The sequence below is a fragment of the Magallana gigas genome, chromosome 7, assembly GCF_963853765.1.
Source record: "Magallana gigas chromosome 7, xbMagGiga1.1, whole genome shotgun sequence".
Taxonomy (NCBI): Eukaryota; Metazoa; Mollusca; class Bivalvia; order Ostreida; family Ostreidae; genus Magallana; species Magallana gigas.
Genome location: NC_088859.1, coordinates 14,582,727 through 14,604,024, shown reverse-complemented (window position 1 = coordinate 14,604,024; position 21,298 = coordinate 14,582,727). Strand labels below are relative to the sequence as shown.

The window sequence follows — 21,298 nt, the reverse complement described above, 5'->3', positions numbered from 1 at the left end:
AAATTAATGAATGTATAACCTGAAAAATGTGTATTTTTTTTTATAGAAGGTGCTTAAAAGAATTCAATTCATTTGTTATGACAAAAGGTCTGGTTGTTTGAAACGTCAATTTGCTTTATAACAATTTCATTACTTGCGCTGAACAAAAACAAATTATCAGAAGCGAGAAATAAAAGTTTTTACGTCATGTATTTTCTTCCATTCACAAAGGAGAGAAAGTACACAATCCAAACAATGTAAAACTTGGCACATCATCGTTATATCTTTAATTCGTAAGTTGGTCGTATTTCAATTATCAATTAACTGGTCATATAATATATCAAATACGATGTATGTGCTTATATGTAAATTCGTAAGATCATCATATTTCAAATATCAAATATCTGAAGTCATCAAATATGTACTGATATGAACTTACAAATGCATCTTAATATTGCTATTTTTCATGTTATACCTCATTACTTGGACACAATGCATATCCATTATTATATGTTTAGATAAAAAAAAAAGGCGAGGGAATCAATTCGAAGTCATTTGCCGTTCCTTTTTCAGACTTTCCTCATTACCTTTTCGAACTCAGAGACATATTAAAGGCATAGCAATCCACCTATCGAAGAGGTTCTGGAGGAAGACATTAGGAATTTAGTAGGGATTTCCCCCGATTGATCACAGAAGAAAGATGGTTCATGAATACGGTACTTAATTTGTCCAGTGGGCTATCCTTTGCAGTCGAGGAAAAATTTGTTAACGATTGGCCATGAAGTTTTTGACTATGTAATCTTTCCAGTAGTCTATCTTTTGGACTCGAGGAGAAATTTGTTTACGATTGGCCATGACGTTTTTGAATATTTAATCTTTCCAGTAGTCTATCTTTTGCACTCGAGGAGAAATTTGTTAACGATTGGCCATGACGTTTTTGAATATTTAATCTTTCCAGTAGTATATCTTTTGGACTCGAGGAGAAATTAGTTAACGATTGGCCGCCATGACGTTTTTGAATATGTAATCTTTCTAGTAGTCTATCTTTTGGACTCGAGGAGAAATTAGTTAACGATTAGCCGCCATGACGTTTTTGAATATGTAATCTTTCTAGTAGTCTATTTTTTGGACTCGAGGAAAAATTTGTTAACGATTGGCCGCCAGGACGTTTTTGAATATGTAATTTTTCCAGTAGTCTATCTTTTGCACTCGAGGAGAAATTTGTTAACGATTGACCATGACGTTTTTGACTATGTTATCAATACAGAGAATAAGATGACGGGAAAGTAACACAATGTCATACCATTGATAGGAACTATATGTAGTCATGTAGCCATAGATAATATTTTTGTTAAAAAATTACATAATTGAACTCTTTGTGATATTTTTAGCCACTGTATCTTAGTCATTAATGTGGTATTTCGAAGTGAAACGCTGTGATGCAATTCATATCTCCAGATAAAATAATCTCCCTTGCATTAAAGAGATATTCCTGTATCTAACCAAAGTTCTAAATTTTCCTGCACCGCGGGGTGTCTTGCAGATATTGTATTAAAGGTGCATTCACCGACTCTTGTTCATCGGCATCAGTAGAATACGGCGTATACAGAATATGCACAATGGTGGTTTTGGTTTTTCTAAATCAAAGTCAGATCACTGTACTTCTCATTAAAAAGCTTTATAGAAAAACGAATAAACACAGAATCTCCTAAGATCAAGCATTAAGACAAGGGTTCTCACTGGCCCAGACTGTCTGAGATGTTGTCTGAAGACCTTGAATGATAAATAAAACGCAGAAGACGATTTATTGTTCACGATAGGCATACTCGAAATTAACTACTAACCTTAATGCTACAGATGTACCTCTGGAATTGACCGTTAATGAAATCAGAAACTCCGGAACAGATTAATTGTCATTCTTGCTTAGAAGTATGGCAGATTTTCTAATGATTATCCTGATCAGGATATCTTAATAAAGACCGTCGTTATTGTATAACTATAAAACACCCACGCTTTCCGACCCACGTGTTTCAATATCAAGAAAAGGATTGATTTTCTTATAATTTGTAAATTGCTGGTTTTCGGTTGTTTTTTGAATTTCAATTTTTTCGATTACGATGTTACTTAATGATGGATTCACTTACCAAAAATAGATATTTAATAAAATGAAAAGCTAGAAATACTCAAAGTTGATTTCAATGACGAATAAACTGAAAGATCGCTTAAATTGAATTAAAATATTTTTCTGAAAGATCGCTTAAATCGAATTAAAATATTTTTCTTTCAGTTGATTGTAATAAGCAGAAGTTATCATTTGAAGAGTACATAATAAAGAAGCGTTCAAAAGCAGAAAACATGCGAATGTTATATCTCAGATTTTATTTCTTAAATAATTACAACCTTTTTAGAAATCCATTCAGCGACAGAGAATTTTTTTTTACTATATAACGTTTGCTGAACGCTCGACATTGGAAATAAACGTCATCGCTTTTTCGGGTAAATATGGGTAGTACTTAATACATAACCTTAACTCTCATTGCTCAAAAACAGTTGGCCAATATACGTACCGTGCATCATGATATATGTACGTAAATTCTGATATTCTGTATTTAGTGATAGAACATGCTCATTGTCAGTATAATCCAAGTTAAATCCAATTGTATGAATAATCATTACTTTTGAAATGGATAAAAACTATAGTTTGTTATATTCTATGACCACGTATACTTATTCATTCTAAAGCTTGCTGTAAAATAAAAACGTGCTGTAAAAGGTAAATACTTTGTTAGCAATTCGTTGCAGTCCCCCCCCCCCCCCGGAAAACCTGCTATATAGTAGCCTTCCCCCCTACTATATAATTGGGGTAATCTGGCTATAAAAGAGTGGAAAGCTCACTATATAGTCAGCTTTCCGTGGGAAAAAAGCTGCTATATAGCCATTTTCTCGGGGGTGAGGCGCTATATAGCCATTTTCCGGGGGGGGGGGGGGGCACGGGGGAAAATGCACACTATAACACCGGTTCTAACACTTTTTCATGTATGGTCTTTGTATTATGAAACTGGCGAAATTATTATAGTTTGTTATAGATTGCTTACAATCTCTATGCTTTAACGGTAAATACGTTGTTGGCAAACTCTCACCCCCAGAAGTAGAAACAACAGAGCAACCGCTTGTTCATTTCTATCACTTCCTCATTCCCCCGATGTTTATCTTTCACTCGATTAAGGATAATTACATCGTTGTGTAGGAGCGTGTAGGAGTGTGTCTGATCTTTAACTATTCTGTACAATGAACCAGCCACTATTTCTGGGAAGTCATGACAGTTGATGTTGATTTGTTTGTATCCAAATGTATCCAAAAGGTTATAGCGTGATGACTTAAGTTTAACTTATGGATTAAATGGTTTTACATTATATAATTTTTTTTTTTCAAAGATTTTTTTCGATTTTGAAGTTTTCATGAAATGTGGATGATTTATAATGGAGATCGACAACTAGTTTATATAGCAACGAGTACTAAACTCCATCACAATGCTTTTTTCATATAACAGGGCTACTTAGTGTTGGTCAATTACTGAGTTTTCTGAAAAGAATAGATCTAATAAAAAGGAAACACTAGTGAATTAAATGCTTTATACCGACCAGCCTATTTCAAATCAAGAATTGACGAGACACTTTGTGCTAAACTGAAACACAAACCTTTCAATATACACGTACCAACAAAATATGAAATTTTGATATTTTATAAACATTCTTTTTTGAACTATATGATAAAATGATACCAATTAATTCAAAAATGTTAAGAGGACTGGATAGTCGAGACATCTCTGAGGCTGTTTAAACCACTTGAAAAAAAATGGGCCTTTACATTAAAATGTTCAGACCGAAATTTATCAAAGTTTTTAATTACGTAATCATTATAGACAATAACTACAAAATGTTTCAATATTTAGGCGGATCCGATGTGTAATTTTTGACCATCTTACCTATTGAATGCCTTCATTGAAAAACAAAACGTTGGCCTTTTTTGCATTACATACACCAGATGTTTACAATGATAACTGAATTCCTGACTTCAGTTTTATCAGATATATCCTGACCATAATGTATATGTTAATATAGTCTGTACATAGTAATCCTGAAAAGATACATCTTCTCGACTCACCTAGTTGAACTGAATCTGTTTCAACGGAATTTAGACCACCTACGAGAAAAATTAAGAACATTAAAAGATGGGTAGAGTTGTTCATTATTACAGAATAAATGAACATGATCGACGTGTGGCTGTATTGAAAGAGACGCTACTGGAAAGGAGTTCCACAAAAATAAAATTGAATTATCGTTCTTTGCTCTAAGATAGGGAAAATGCCCGGCTGTGTGTTACTCAAAAGGCTGACCTAATTAAACCTCAAGGATGACATTTACTTAAAATGAAAAACAAAATTCCACTAATAATGATGAAAAATAGTCTATTATATGTTAAATACCTTTAATTCAATTGGTTTTTTTTTATCTTTCAAAAACGTAAGTCAATTATCTACTTTATTAGTCAATGGCCATTGAAAATTTTTTTGGTAAAACTAAGAAAAATTCTTGAGATATAAACACTAAATGTAAGATGTAAGATTTTCTTAATTATACAAATATTACAAAAATTAAAACTATGAAAAATAAAATACATTTTATGAATGGCAATGGCACTGTAAAAAAAAATAATATTCCAGTCCAAATTTCCTCGATCAGTTTTTAAAATTCCTATATATTTGATTCAATTTAACACCCAAAATCCCCACCCCCTCCCAATCCCCGCCCCCCCCCCCCCAAAAAAAAACACAACAGAATGATGATAACACTAAAACATATATAGTTTTAAACTACTTTATATGTTGACGCTATTCTTCTGGCCTAAAATTTATATGAAGTCAATGATCAAAATTTTGAGATATAGTGTCTTTTTACGGTTTTACGCATTTTCTAAATATTTTTGCATTGCGTGCCATACATTTATCTTAATAAATAAGAGAGGTTAAACGTACAGAAAATATGCAAAATTATTTTGACTAAAAAATAAAATTTTAAAATTTTATTATTAGAGTACTCTCTTAGCGGAAAACAAAATCTGAAAATCTTTAATGCAAAATATCCACAGGTTGCATAAGCTTCGCTTAAGACTTTGACAAATGTTGATTTCAACATTGTTCAATGAGCCAAGATTATGGCCAACGGTGAAATAATCAGGCCTACGTCAATTTGATATTTGACACAAGTAACCCGAAGGTCAATTGTCTTGTTTAAAACACTAGCTAAAAAAATGAGGTAAAACAAAATTCACACATTTTAATTACTGCCTTATTCAAACTAAAATGTATAAAATTCGTAAGTAATTAAAGTAACTTTTGCAACCTTAATTGGATTTTCCAAAAAAAAAATATACAAAAGCAAATTCATGTTGGTATACAATGTTTAAATATATCACAGGTTCCTTCGTATCACATGCTGCTTAATCAATACTGTTTCATGGAGTTCTATGGTAACTAAAAACTAAATCAAGGATCGGCAAATCACTCTAAGCGCAATCCTCCTTTGAGAGGCACTTCTATAATAATTATCTACGATATATATGGCATCTTATGAGTAAGTTTCAGCAGTTTCCCCTTATATTTGTAGGTTCAGAAAATTATACATTACGAAGGGTTTGAATGACTATCCAATATGATATTGAACACAGTCACTTCAACTCACGGAAGCATTGCACTAAAAAGTCTACAGCAGTTTTAGTAAGTAAAGACTTACACGAATTTGACATAAGCTAAACATGTTACATTGCAAAGTTTTACATTTTTTAACATTTTACATTGTAAATATATTAACTGAAACATAAAAATATCTTTTAATATTTGCAAACACCTCCCTCTGGCGTATTGCAAATCATTTACATATAAAATGAATACAGTTATTGACATTCCAAAAGTTTGAAATTTACAAAGAATCATTTATTGTTTTCTTTGTTTTGCTGAATAAGCAGCATTTATTCTCCTAGCTCCAGCGGGAACCCATTTATTTTGGGTTTGTTCCCGAGTCAGGGGAGGCAATCCTTCTTTTGACGACGAAGCCTTATAAGAAGGAACCGATGACCTCACAGTAAGCTGGCCTTTAGAAGCACCGCCGTAGTTCTGTACAGACATTGGACCTCTCTCAGCCTCACGGGGTGTCTTTGAATTTCTTATTAATAAATCTTTTATGTCTCTCACATCGTTCGAAATTTCTGTATTTTGTTCACGTAATGTTCTCATCTCTTCATATTGAACTCGCATGACCTCACGCATGCGTTCTACCTCTTGTCGCATTGCTCGAGAAGCTTTTTCGAGTTCGTCCTTGAATCTCGAAGTTATGTCATTTTTCTCCAATTCTAAAACTTTTATTCGATGGTTCTGCTTGTCTATAACAGTTCTCGCGCGTTGTAACTCTTTCTCCATGATGTTAAGCTTATCCTTCACAGAGACCAACTCGTGTTTCAGTCTGCGAATTTCATCATTTTGTTCTCTGTGGGCACCATTATGTTCCAAATGCTTCTTTTCGTCTTTAAGTTTATGCACTTTCTTCGACAGCTCCTCTGCATAGTCTTCGGTTTCCATGACAAGAGTGCGAAGTTCATCAATCTCCTCTATCTTTGACAATATCTGAGAATCTCTTTCTTCAGTTGCACTCTGCAGTTCCTTGATTTTAATTTCACGGTCTTTCACGGTTGTTTTTAGCAGTTCAATCTCCGTCTCTTTCGATCTTATCACTTTGTCCTTTTCGGTAGTGATCTTTTTCTTTTCGTTTTCGGTGTGTTTGGCGTCCACATCAATCTTCAGTCTCAGAGCGTCTATCTGAGTTTCTAATGTTCTGTTCATGTTAATGACCGTTTCCAGAACTCCCATGGCCCCCGGCGGAAGTTGGAGACTCCCAACGGGTTCTCCAAAATCGACGGAAGTGTTCCCAGTAGATCCTGAGGAAGGTCGAGATGAAGAGGGAGGGGAACTGATTTCAATTGACACAGCCGCCATTGAATCTTTCTCTGGCGGTCTTGGCGATGTTGATAGAGACTTTCCCTCAATTCCCAGTTTTGCCTCCTTCTATAAAATTATCGATATGCGACACATTTAGATATATGAAAGATATGTAAATCATTTATATAACAAGAACCAATTTTTTAGAAGATAATCGTGTGTGTGTGTGTGTGTGTGTGTGTGTGTGTGTGTGTGTGTGTGTGTATATATATATATATATATATATATATATATATATATATATATATATATATATATATATATATATATATATATATATATATATATATAGAAATCAACAATATATCAATACGAAAATACATAAACGCAAATTGAAATAAATGGTTATATCTTTCGGTTTCAGTTGCAATCTTAACGTTGACACTCATAAGTCTATTTTAGAGTGTTTTCAAACTGTCATTTGTATTGAATTTCAATTATTCTTTCTAATTTTACACGTTAAGCGTTTAATCTAAAAAAAAAATCTACGTCAGAAATTAATCCACATTTGATTCAAATTTAGAGAAATTTGACACATAGTTGGCGGTGGTTTGAAATTGCAAGATAAGAATAGTGTGTTTTTGAAACCTTTTCATTTTCAATGTAACCTGAATCGTAAAAGACAATAACTTTAGTTTTATATCATTACCTTTTGATTTGCTTTCTGTGGCATAATGGTGGCACCACTGGCAGCCATTTCTTCTGATCTATATAAAAAAAACCAAACACGGTCACATTTACTGTTAGTCCTACAATATCTGGGTCTTACCATTGTAAGTCTTTTGTTTGGGGACAAAAGACTTCTCTGACATATACCCTTGGTAAACAACAGGAATGAGAAATGCATTGAACATCTTTAAAGTCTAAATTATCTGTTAGGCTATCAGGTTTCTATTGATAAAAGACAATTCTATTTATCAGGCAATTTGCGTCTTTTCCGATTAACAAATTTTCTAATTCCTGGTTCTATTTAAATCTAAGTTGCCATTTAAAGTGATTTCAAATTCATTATCATAATCAGTTAATTTTAAACGTATGGGCCCGTAGAATACCTTTTCTCTTAAAGAACAATCAATTTCAAATTCAGAATTTATTCCCTGCGATTGATTCGTTAGACCAATGCAAACCTAATCAGATACTTAGAGGTATGTCATGAAATTCATATAAAACAGGGGCATATATAGAATGATTTATCGCTTTATTGCCTGTTCGTCTATTAAAATCCAAAACAACCCTTTAATTGAATTAAGATATTTGGAGCAGAGCTTCAGTTTCCTTTTAAGGTATACGTTTACTCAGAATGAAAAAAAAATCCACTGATGATAATGAAAAACCATCTATTGTGTGTTAAAGACCTATCATGGTAGTGCTATTTTTCACTTTCAAAAAAGTAGGTCAATGACCTACTTTTTGAGATAATGGCCATTGACTATTTCTTTAAATTTTAAGAAAAGTCCCTAAAACGTTTTGAGTATCATTGAATTTTTCTTAATTGTGAAAATAATACAAATTGCTAAACTCTTTTAAAAATTAAATACAGTTTATGAATATCAGTGACACTAAACAGACACAAAGCATTAAGTTTTTATTCACAATTTTTCTGAATATTCCAGTCCGAATTTCCTCTATCAGTTTTCAAATTCCTTACCTTTTTTGATTCAATTTTACAAAAAACTGAATGATGATAATACTAAAACATTAATAGCATTAAACTAGGTATATTGACCTTACTCTGCAGGCATAAAAGTTATATGAGGTCAATGATCAAAATTTTGAGATATGGTGTATTTTATCGTTTTTAAGCAGTTTTCAATATTTTTGTAGTGTGTGCCATTCGAATATCTAAACAAAATAGTGAGATAAAACCAGCAGAAAATGTGCAAAATGATGTTGACTAAAAGATAAAATCTTCACTTTGAATATGACAGTACTACCAAAACTATTTCAGTGAAAAATAAAATCTGAAAATTTTAGTCCGAATTTCCTCTGTTTTGCTTAAAGTAAAACTTTGTTTGAGACTAATTGCATAATATAGTAAAAATACTAAATGGTTTGTCAATAATAATTCATTTCATGAAAACTTTTAGTGTTAAGAACAAATTCTACTCATGACATTGAACTTTATAACAATCCGAATTTTAGAACTCAAACCCTGAGTAAACAACGTCCTTAATCAATAAACCTACACATTTTCACCAATATATTCAATGTCTTGATTTGCATATTTCGATAATGAAACCAAAAATGTCGAAATAATTTCGGATAGGAAAAAAATTCTATGCAAGTGACATTTCGAAAGTAAACCTTGTGCAAATAACAAAATATATGTTTTACTACTTCCCTAGACCTGTAATTAAGTAATTAGAAAAAAGAACAATCTGTGAATTCTTTTATGACAGATTCCTCTTTTTTCCCTTGTAAAATTTGGGTAGATCAAAAGACAAAGAAAAACCTTGGCACACGGTCGTTTAAAGCTTTCGTACTCCTACACCTGATGAAAGTTTAACCTAATATGGTTTCTCTGACAATACAGTATTCAGCCCTAGCTACTTCCTGTGTTATATTCACGCCATTGTTTCAAAGCATGATTAAAAACTTATTGTTTTTGAAGAAGCCATATACACATAGACGAATCTGGCATGTTTAGAAAGCAAGTTGTTTTGCTAAAACTTGATTATTAGCCCTATCCCAAAGAACAACTCAACTTGATTTACATGAGGTCACAAGGGACTGCTTTTTCCACTTTAAATAAAGTATCTGTCAATATTTTTGTAAATTTGGGAGTTGTATTTGAAGGCCAAAATTTATGAAATGATAATCATTAGTCGTCAGTGAAAAGTCATATTTTGAAATTGGTATGAAACATATAGGCATTTATATTAATCATGGAAATCAAAGAGAAAGATATCAAGCAGAAGCAACACTGAACACAACAACAATTTTTGTATCGTAATAAAATTTACTTCTAGTAATTTTGGTATTGAATATCTTCTTCATTAGAATTAGGGGGTGCTTTGTACTTAATAGACAAACAGTGTAAAGTAAACAGATAAGTATACACCGCCTGTTTAGATGTACGTCACCGGTCAATCGCAAGTTTTGGGGTCGACATATATGAATTAAAAAAGGATAACACACTACCCCTACAGTACAAAATAATTGATTTAACAGTATTAATTAGCTCGTAAAAAGTTCAATTATTCAACCTATTTTCACATAACTATTGCCTCAATACCTTTCAAGTTAGATCATTATCTTTAATATGAACGGAGATACTATAACTGGCACTAGAGGCAGTGCATTAAAACTTGCTGATAAAGGTAATCAGCTCAATTATTCAATAATTTCCTCCCATTACATGTACCTACCATCCATCCATCCATCTCTCTCTCTCTCTCTCTCTCTTTCTCTCTCTCTCAGAGAAGAGAACTTTTCATTATGGTTAAACAAGAGAAATGGTGATTTTAAACGAAGCTACATTCATCAAGGGAATACAAGTGACGTATAAAAGAATGTCACGTCCATGAAAATTTGGCTTTATTCCTTATCAATGTTACTCATAGAAGTGTTCAGAGGTTCTATGTAAAGAAACGTCATGGAGCTATTGTGTTCTGTGTAATCCGAGTTATCGATATCTATACAAAACAAATTAATAAACATTTAACATGTCGAATACGGTTTTCAGCGATTGTAAAGCAACTCAGAAAAAAAAAATCAATGCATCGTGACCATGAGTGCAATCCTTTGAAAAATCACTCTATTAAGAATTAAAATTTGGTGGCATATAACACGGATCGACTTTCTTTGTACTTTTATTCTTCTTTAAGTTCAACGATATCGAGCTCAATATAAATAAAACCGAACTTATTTAAACCCCGTCCAAAATGTCCTACAAGCATTCCTGTGTCACCTTATTGCTATCAATATCGACTTCAGATCTATATTTCTATTATATAGGAGAGACCCCCGATTCATTTCAATGTTTTATGGCATCCCCCACAAAGAACGTGTGATGTATGTTCTGTTATGCAAGTAACCGGCCGGGGATTTTTTATTTCAAAGTATGGTTTACGACCAACAACATTAAGAGGGGGGAAAATATCGACATTGCTTCCTCTTACAACCAAAACGAAATGTCTTTTTGATGTTAAACTAAGGCTATTACACTCAGATATTGGTCTCGACCTGTTCATGGAATAATTCTACATTAACTATACTGCAGCAAGGGCAGCTTCCTGTTTGTGTCTGCAGCCAATATGACACAAGTCCATTCAACTAGTCCTAGACAGGCATTTTAACCTAAAACTACATGCAAACGGAAGGCGTTGAAAAGAGACGCAAAGTGCAAATAAGTAAAACAGAATTCTAAATGAATTTAATCAATAGATGTTACTGTTTTGATAGAAAACAAATCATAAACGATTGAATGGGTCCGTAACAATATTCTAGATGACACTCAAGGGCAAAATACGTACCTTCTTACATGTTTATTCCGACGGGTCGTATGTGGCCATTTTTATCAAGTGTAAACAAGAAATTCAAACCTTCTAGGTAAATCTCTCTAAAGAGCCCTAGCTGAAACCGCAAGCAATTGATTACCTATTGAGGGTTATCTGAAGCGTAGAACGGTATCCCGGACCACCATTTTGGTGAAGTATGTTTCTAAACACGGAGAAACGGTGAATCAGGGAGGAGATTTAAACTTTTTCAATACATCAGAATAATATTTCTTTTTATCTATGTATAAAAAGGCCGCCGTTGTATGAAATTTAAATCGAATTAGTTAAATGTCGTCTACCGATGTTTTCACCTTGTATTTACTTTAAAATAGTCTGCTTAGAAATGAGGTTTCAATAGGTTTACGTGAAGGTGTCATATATATCCGATGTCGTAAAAGAACGACCAAATAACGACAGTCGTGCGTGTTTTTGCAGTGGTTAACCTGATCAAACAATTGCGAACCCCTAAACAGTGTTGTGTGCAGATATATTGGACTAGGTTTAAATGTTTGCAGAAAAAGAAATAATAAATTAATCAATCACAGGGAATTACGGCCTTTTAAAAAGTTGTCAAACTGTTGCATGAGAAAGCCTTTTTCTCAAGGTGAAACTTCATTTCATATATTTAAAACTGACAAAGCACGTTTTTATCACAGTGACTTTATATTTGGGTTTACTGTCTTTGAAGAACAAGAGCTGAACAAGACAACCGGTCACCATGCGTCAGAAAGAGAATCGTCCTCATTAACTTGCGGAAAAAAGATTCATCTTTGGTTAATTTGAAACCACTCGGTGCCAGGCTTTTTCGACATACTTATAGGAAGGTCTTCATGTATCGAAGCAAAACGTTACACTTCCTCTCCAGTTACTCACAACACTGCTCTATTTCCGTTTTAGCATTGTAACTATTTACGTGGGACTTAAAAGAATTTTTACATTGGTTACTGCCAGGTTGAAGGACACAGCAAGGAAGGACAATCTTGTTTCAAAGACTACCAATAAGGAATGATGCGTCATGCAAGAGAGCATATGGTGTATAGAAACAGTTTATAAACATTTAAAATAATTTTTTTTCTGATTTAGACATTGTTTGGACATTTTTTTTGCATGCATGTCTATCTTCATCTGAATATATATTCCTGTTTGTTTCTATGACATTTGTGTTGGGTTTTTTGTCCAATTGTTTGTCAGTCTGTTTATTTGTCCGTTCGTTTGTCTTTATTTCTGTTTCTTTGATCATTTATCAGTTTTCCGTGTGTTTATCCATTTCTTTGAATCTTTGACTGTCCGTAACTCTAACTTTTGCGTTATCCATATTTGTTAAACATCACAGCTTGTTAAAGATTTAGCGACGCTAAAGGTCAAGAAAATTGGCCCAAGTTAGAAGAGAGTCATTGAAGTAAGAAAGATCAAAATGTTTGCTTAAATTTGTTTTTGTTAGAGGCGTGGTTATTTATTTAAATTATAAAACTCAAACATACATAAGAATGAAAAAGATTTAAGTTTCATAAAGAGAAAAAATACTAAATATTAATTTTTTTTTTCAAAAAGTATATAAAAACTGAAAATATTGAGGATGAAATTAAAACCTTAGAATATACATGTATCAACTTTATAAATACTAGTATTAAAAACAAAACAAAAACAATACTGTAACAATATTCTGTTTTCAATCATTTCTGTAAATATTTACTTTCGTAAGAACAGACAAACTTATGACCCAGTTGATGGCTGAGAATAAAACACGGTAACAAAATTAGGAGGTTTAGGGTTAAACAGTATAATTATGTTTTGGTTTTTGTACCGACAAAGCCAAGTACAATACTGATTGAGATCGAATGATTCCATTTTTCTGAATGACTAACAATATATCACGGTAATATGATTAGGGTGTTTGGGGTCAAACAATATCATGTTTTGGTTTTTGTACTGACAAAGCCAAATGTAAGTACTTATTGAGATCGAGAGATTCCATTTTTCTCTTTTCCATTATCCCTTCATATTTGAAGCTTTATCAAAGAATGTTATCAATAAATCCAATAGTTGTGTTATACATATATCTGGTAATCTCTGACACTGAAGGTCGCCCATTGATCGATAAAAGATATTGGGGTTTTTATTCTGTTTTATTGTGTTTTTAAGGCATAATGAATAGTACTTATGAACATCCGATATTAATTACCTTGGTAATGGTCCATAGAAATGTAAAATTTTTGTTGAATATTCCCAAACCACCTACACATCTTATCAAATAATAAGATTTATTGTCCATACTTCCAGTTTACAAAAATACCAAAGTCAGAAAAATAAAAGTAATATTCTATCAGAAATTTTCCTTTTTTCTGCGAAATTCTTATAAAAACCATCTTTTAAATCTTGCAATGAGCACAAGAATATATCAATAAGTATGAATCTTAAAAGCAAAATAAAATGATGTAAATTTGAACTCATGATTATATACCGACAATTTTCGTCTTCTGAAATAAATGTTGCTAATGGCGTCTAATTGTAGAACCTTTAGCGACCCTCAAAGTCCAGCATACCCATCCAAGGATTAAACGCTGCGGCTCTAGAGAAAATGATGATAGGTTTCAAAGCTATAACTACATGTAAATATAACGACTGAACTCTTTGGTTTGGTGGTACAGTGAAATTAATGGTATCTGAAGACAAACTTAATATGTATAATGATGCACAGACTTTGTATGTTTATGCAAAGTCATCATTTTCTCAAGACGCCTAAACAACTCATTGGTGTCTTCGGCAATCAAGTTAATAAAGGAAACGTTATTTTCTTAAAATTATTATGATCTTTAAAACGGTGCAAGAAGGTAATGCTTGGGATTTTTGCAATCAAATTTCATATCAAATTTTATTTTGGTCAGAAATTATTTTTTCGATTTTGATGTTAACAAGGCTTCAGTAACGCATTTTTAATAGGCAACCAAAATTTGAGTGTCTTTTGTTGAGTTATAAGCGAGTTACAGAGCTTACAGTTCTTCGCTATGTAAACAAAGCTTTTGTTTACATTTTGAATGTTGAAGTGAAAATTCCAGTTTTAGACCTACAATGAATGTGTTAATCGTTAGGAACTGTTTATTTATGCTTAATATAAATAAGAAGATAGACAAATCAGCTTGAAAAAGATTTTTTTTTACTGGTATATTGAACCTATGTAAACAAAAACAGGGCACGAGCCTTGTTTACTTGACGAAGAATTGTGAACCCTGTATCTTGCTTAAAACTCATCGACTGGCACCCAAATATTTCATTTGATCGTTAGAAATGCATTCCTAAAGCATTGTTATTAATAAAAACAGAAAAAATAAAATTTGACTAAAATCGTGACCATACCCCTTTAATAGGCCACACCTTGACTTGTCAATTGCATCAGCATCCCGTTGATTTCGTCGACAATGCTGGCACTGGACAGATTTTTACACACGAAATGTCACGATTCCTTTTTATTCTAATAATAATCGATCAAATTATTTGTTGGATAATGGAAACCTCTCTTTATAAAATATTGTATGGGGAAAACTTACTTTTAACTTTCAATTGTTCATTTATAGGCGGTGTTCATTAAATGTATCTTCTGAAAGCATCTTTCTCTTGCAGAAAGTAATCGTCTAAGATTTAGACGCATTTTTCGAGTCATCCTCTAAATGTTTATTGTACAAGTATCTGCCTGACACTTTCTCGTTACAATTTTATTTGAGTAAAAATATTCCGGAAAACCTTGTTGTCCTTTTAACAAAATATAGACTGTCATCGCATATGCTTTTGGTAGAGCAAGGCCGTTATAATGGAACTGTCAGATCGATGCGTATCTGTAAATATTGTAATTTAGGTGAAGTCGAGGATGAATTCCATTTCATACTTATCTGTCCATTTTATAAAAGTCTACGGGTATTGTATTTAAAAAAATATTACTGGTCTCGTCCTTCAATGTTTAAGTTAGTTCTACTCCTTGCCATTCATAATCGCAAACAATTGTGCCATCTCGCAATGTTTCTGCGTGAGGCAGGTAAAAAACGGGATGTCGGATAACTAGTACATCCAACTGATGTATTATTACTATCACTATTATTATTAATATTACTATTATTATCATTATTATCATTATTATAATCATTTGATTTATTGATTTATAGGGTCTCTCCTCCGATGAATGTACATGTATGAATAATATTTTTTTAGAATATTGTTTAACGTCAATAGCGAACTGTTTGATTTTGATTGGATAGAGTGTAGCATTATATATTTATAATTATGTACATATGTTTCAACAGCTTATAATTCATTTGAATTTAGCCAATAAACAATACAATACAAAGATAATATTGCCGGCTGGCAAAATACACCGGTCTTATAGAATATCTTGCAGGATTCATCCTGTTTATGTTTAAAATGATAGGTTTAAAAAAAGTTTTGCATTTATTTACAGTAAATCTTTTCATATTGATTGACTGGTTAGCTTATTGTATAACAACAAGAAATATTAGGATGCATGCATGGGATTATCATTACGTATCGCATGTCTACCTAGCTAGCTAATTGTATTAAAAAAAACATATACGTTTTGTAATATTTATGAAACTATAAAAACGGTCCTATTTATCTTGTTGTAACATATGATAGTTGTCCTGAAATTTTTTTTATCGAAATCTTTATCATAAAAATGGAAAACTTGCAAGAAAAAAAAGGCTCAATTCCTGGAAAGAGAACTATTTTACATAAAAGCAGCAAGTTTTTTGAAATGGTAATAGAATTTTAATGTTTATCCATCTTTTCCTTATCGTTACGTATCGCATGTCTACCTAGCTAGCTAATTGCATCAAAAACATACGTTTTTAATATTTATGAAACTACAAAAAAACATCCTATTTATCTTGTTGTGACATAAAATAGTTGTCCTGAAAATTTTTTATCAAAATATTCATCATAAAAACTGGAAAACTTGCAAGAAAAAAAGGCTCAATTCCTAGAAAGAGAACTATTCTACATAAAAGCAACAAGTGTTTTGAAATGATAATAGAATTTTAATGTTTATCCTTTTTATCCAACATTTTATTTTTTTGAAAATGCTCTTACAATTTCAAATCATACAATTTTAGTCTTTGTCATTACCTAGATTAAAATCACTGTATCAGGGAAAGAATAAAAACATAATTATAGCGATATGCGGAAGATTAATACATTTCAAGGACGTTAAGGTCCAAATAATAATAAAAGAATCGCGCATTGGAGAAATATTACATTGCTTGTTGTTTCAAGGCAATCAAAATCCATCTTTTTTCCCATTTAATTGTAGCTGATTTTTTCTCGCCAACTAGTACGTACGTTTATGAGATGGTCAATCTCAGATTATGTTAATAAACAATTCTTGTATTAGAAAAATAACTTTTTCTTTTCTGGATATGTAAAAGGAAATGCTTACAAATCATTCAAATGTTCCCTGTGACCATTTATTGTAAGCTTTTTAGATGAGCCTCTACCTCTTCTTTGCACATGTAACGTTAAACATGGTCTCGTAGGAGTGGATGGCAACTTTTGCATTTGGTGTAACAGTTTTTATCTTTTTCACTACATGTAACAATACTATGCAGGGTTACACGTGAAATATGTTTTGTTGCAATTCTTATTGGGGAAATCACAGAATCTAAAGCTAGGCAACAGATGCTAAGATTTCAAGACAATAAATACGTACATTGTATATATTAAGTTATGTTTGAAAATTTTAATAGATACACTTGGTGACATCCTTACTTATCGTGGGCATTAATGAAACTCATTAGGGTCAACGTTCCCATTTTATATTTACAATTTATGTATATATGAACATAGCTATCACCGACAAGACCTGTCCAATTAAAGAACTGATAGTGCAATTGAAAACCGCTGTACTCCTGTTAAAATGCTCATTAAGATCGTATCATTGTCAAAATCCATGTTCAAATCTGGAATATTCCTATCAGCACAGGATCGGGATACCTATTACCAATGTAAATTTGGGCAGAGAACAAAAATATGTATCTGAGATATCTTAATAAAAGGAGATATTATTCCATGGAATATATTTCCAGAACTATTCCGGACGAGGTGAAAATGAAACTTTCATTCACCGAATGAACATTAAGTACATCAAAGGCAGCGTTAAGATTTTTTGAAAATGTATATATCCTTAAATACAACTAGCTCCTTCGTCCTATCACTGTTAATAAGTAGAAATTGTCTCTCAGGCTTATTTTTTTTTTATCATGTTCATTGAATCTTTGCATAATTGGTCAGATCATCAAGTTCGAGCATCGTACCAATGCAGCGCAAAGTTTATTTTCACTATTGCCAAACAAATGTGTATTATTTTTTTGCTTACATCAAAACAGTGAAGAAAACAGGTCCATAAAGAAATCGATTTAGATTTTAAAAGTTCAGCACAATAACAAAAAAAAAGATTTATGGGGAAAACTGTCCTCTCTGAATGCAGGTTTTAAAACTATCATGGTTTGGTTTCAACTGTTATCCTCCCAAACAGGCACTATTCATTTTATTATACCGAATGTCTTAAATTACTGCTTTTATATAGAAATGACGTGAATTCTACGGCGAACCGTACGCGCATAATTTACGCGCATGTAACAATTCGTTGTGTTGCCAAGAGTGTTGCTAACGCTAAGGGTAATAGAACGGATTATTCACTGCGTATAAACAAATCAGATTTCAGTACTTAACATAAAAGTATATTGATCTCAAATAACGCACATAATTGTACTAGCATAGACGCATTGAAAAATTGATTGCGCTTGCACACTCGGAATTTTTTGTAATGTTACTGCGTGTCTATTGCGCTCTCACTGTGCATCCAAAGCGTTTGAGCGTGTTGATTTTCATTTTGCTGCGTTCACACAGCGACCCCAAAGAGCTGTTGCCTCCATCATCCCGCTCTCTTGACGTTTCTTCTGCGTTCATTAGCGTTCATACCGCGTTTCCATAGCGTTGTCAGAAAGACCACAAAAGTTTAAATAATGAATGTTTAACAATAGCAAGCAATGTAGTATTTTCAAACTTGATGTGGATGAACTTAGGATAAAATAGGACTTTTTAGGTATAAATCACGTTTGCAGACAAGACAGCAAGCTAAAAAAATGTAAATACATGTATAAGCATTGAATCATAATTGTTTGAAAGATACTAAGTATAGTTTCATAACTGCAACGGTGTGTACATACAAATTGAGGAACGCGCTAATATGTAAGAAGAAGCATTTGCGAATGCTCCAGGACCTATTAAAGAATGTAGATTGAATTCATGACATTTTGTTCTGATGTTGCTAACCCTTCTATGTTTTCAAACAACTGATCACTTTTTTTTTTGTAGACCTGTCTACTAAAATTTTTGTCTTTCACAAATTATTTAGAAAGTCACGTTTCAATGACAATGTAACTTATTTCATTAAAACAAAAACAATGTTCTTATCATTTATTTACTATACATGTAATGTAAACTTCAAATTTCTTGTTTATTCCAATACCAATTGTACAATCAAAATTACCAAACAAGAAGTAAAGAACGTCTTGTGTACGCAGTCAGCGCGCGGAGCACGCCGTGAACGCGGAGTAAAATCTCATAGTACATGTACGTCATGAGCGCTCGGCGGATGCTCAGCAAGAGCGCAGTCAATCGCCAAGTACATAGAACAAACGCAGTTACATGCCGCGGGACCTCCTCCGTAGAAGCGTCTGGGACGCCGTCAGGGCGCCGTGACACCCTCACTTGTAAAAATTTCAACTAAAATTGTACAATTTCTCTGAATTTTTCCTGCGATTCTAATGCTTTACAACGCCGTGAACACGCTATGGGAACGCAACTTGGTGTGACAGGGCCTTAACAAGCATATTTTTAAAAAAACTTTATGTGACAAATTGGCATCGTAATTATTGGCATTGTTCAGCAAAAAAAGATTTTTTAAGGACCCACAGTGATGAGATACCAGAATTCTAACGGAGTAATTTAAGTATGCATCAGAATAGAAAAGGTGCGCTCTGCTGAACGTTTCTAATCCCCTGTAAACAAACTATGACGTACACATTCTCCCTCAAGCTGCATAATGTTTAATTAATTCAACAAATAACAATAGTTTTTCGTAATTGTTCTGATTTGAAAGATAAAATTGCAATAGAATAAAGAGGTGGTGATAATTTACGCTTCCCCTGATTAATTTGGTAAAGATATCTTTCTCGTCGAATGGCGGACAAAATGTCTAACACATGGTTCTCTTTATATAATTTTAATCAGGAGAGCTGATATTTTGATATCTTATATCAAATGACCTCTCCGTAGAAAGTTGATATATACCTTCAACCATCATCTTACTGAATAAATATTCCAGGGTATGCTTTTCTTATGCAGATTCAAAGCCCCTTGTCTCAAGACTCAGCATAACGCGAGGCAATTATTGTAAATTAACTGAATTAATTAGAATATGACGCTCAAGGGCAACCTCCATTCTGCAGGCTGTTTGTGGCATTGCAAATAGTGTCCTTTGCAACAGTGGTTTATTTTCTTTACTTTTCAACCAGCTTTAAAGGGAAATGACGTCTAAGGCCAATATAGCAGGTGTGTTATAACAAATAGGGATAAAGTTTCAATATATAGTTCCTCAGGTGAATTTACACAATTGACAGAACGCAATTTTCACCGGCTTATGGCTCACTCATGTAAAACAAAACCTAGATTTGACAACAAAGACATATTTATGATATGATATGGCATGCGATTTCTCAATTTGATTGGAACGATTTAATTGATTTACACCAAATTGTGAAGGGGGAAACCCCGTTTGCATTGATCAACCATTTACAAAGAGTAGCGATTCTGATTTAGCATTATCGCCAAGTTATAAATTATAATTTGTCAAAGACATAGTTATGTTTTCATGATAAACGGAATTATGGCTATTTGCGTAGCTGTCATCATTAGATAGGGAAATACCTGATCATATTTTACATCTTTTGTACAAGATTATTTCAGTCTTTTCGATTTAATTAAGTTGGTATCTTTTCAAGATACATGAATGAATTCAGTTGGCCCATTTTTCACTTGTCAATTATAAAAAGTGCGATCTCTCAATGACTTTCTTGCACTCTTTAGATCGGCTGAAAGTTACATTTATTCTTCTCGGCAACATTTTCCATAAGCACGAGCATCCATTGTCATGGTCCTGGTATCACATGCCGGTTTCTGGGTCATTTTTTTTTCAAACTGGTTACAAAACTGGCACGGTGTCACCAAATTTTACCCCAGAGATTTAACTTCGACGTGAGCAATGAATGAATGACGATTTGTTGTAAGTTACGACCTGTGACTTTTTTTGTGCGTCCAGTGATTGTCTCGATCTATCTTAGCAAAATGTGTCATGGCTGAAGAAAATACTGACATACTTGTACACCAATTTCTTTTGAACGCTTTGATAAATTGAGGGGAGAAATGGCAATTTGTAACGGCGAAATAGGTCCTCATAGCAATCAGAGGGAGGTGCTATATTTATCGGCGAGACAAAAAATCCATTATGGTCAAGTTAATGACATCACCAAATAAATACGTCGTTCTCTAAACCAAGGTTTTTCATTATTTTCATTAACCAAATCCATCAACTATTTTATTCAAACGATACCATGTTGTTTAGAATTGAAGTGATAATGAAAGACTCTCTCTCTCTCCCTCTCTCTTTTATTTTTCCTTGCACATGACACTGATGCAACTATCAACA

General features: G+C 32.9%; 1 protein-coding gene across 1 annotated transcript; it reads right to left on the bottom strand.

Moving 5' to 3' along the window:
* Positions 1 to 5,300: 5,300 nt before the first annotated feature.
* Positions 5,301 to 11,701, bottom strand: LOC105340319 (chromosome partition protein Smc). Its single transcript, XM_011446295.4, has 3 exons — positions 11,630 to 11,701; positions 7,680 to 7,737; positions 5,301 to 7,096 (listed from the first exon to the last, which is right to left on the bottom strand). The coding sequence occupies exons 2-3, from the start codon at positions 7,725 to 7,727 to the stop codon at positions 5,972 to 5,974; spliced, it is 1,173 nt and encodes a 390-aa protein (XP_011444597.3). The 5' UTR covers positions 7,728 to 7,737; positions 11,630 to 11,701; the 3' UTR covers positions 5,301 to 5,971.
* Between the last annotated feature and the right edge of the window lie 9,597 nt (positions 11,702 to 21,298).

Coding starts and splice junctions, on each gene's coding strand:
- LOC105340319 (XM_011446295.4), bottom strand. CDS start 7,727: ATGGCTGCCAGTGGTGCCACCATTATGCCACAGAAAGCAAATCAAAAG. Junction 7,097..7,679: donor CACAGAAAGCAAATCAAAAG/GTAATGATATAA, acceptor ATAATTTTATAG/AAGGAGGCAAAACTGGGAAT.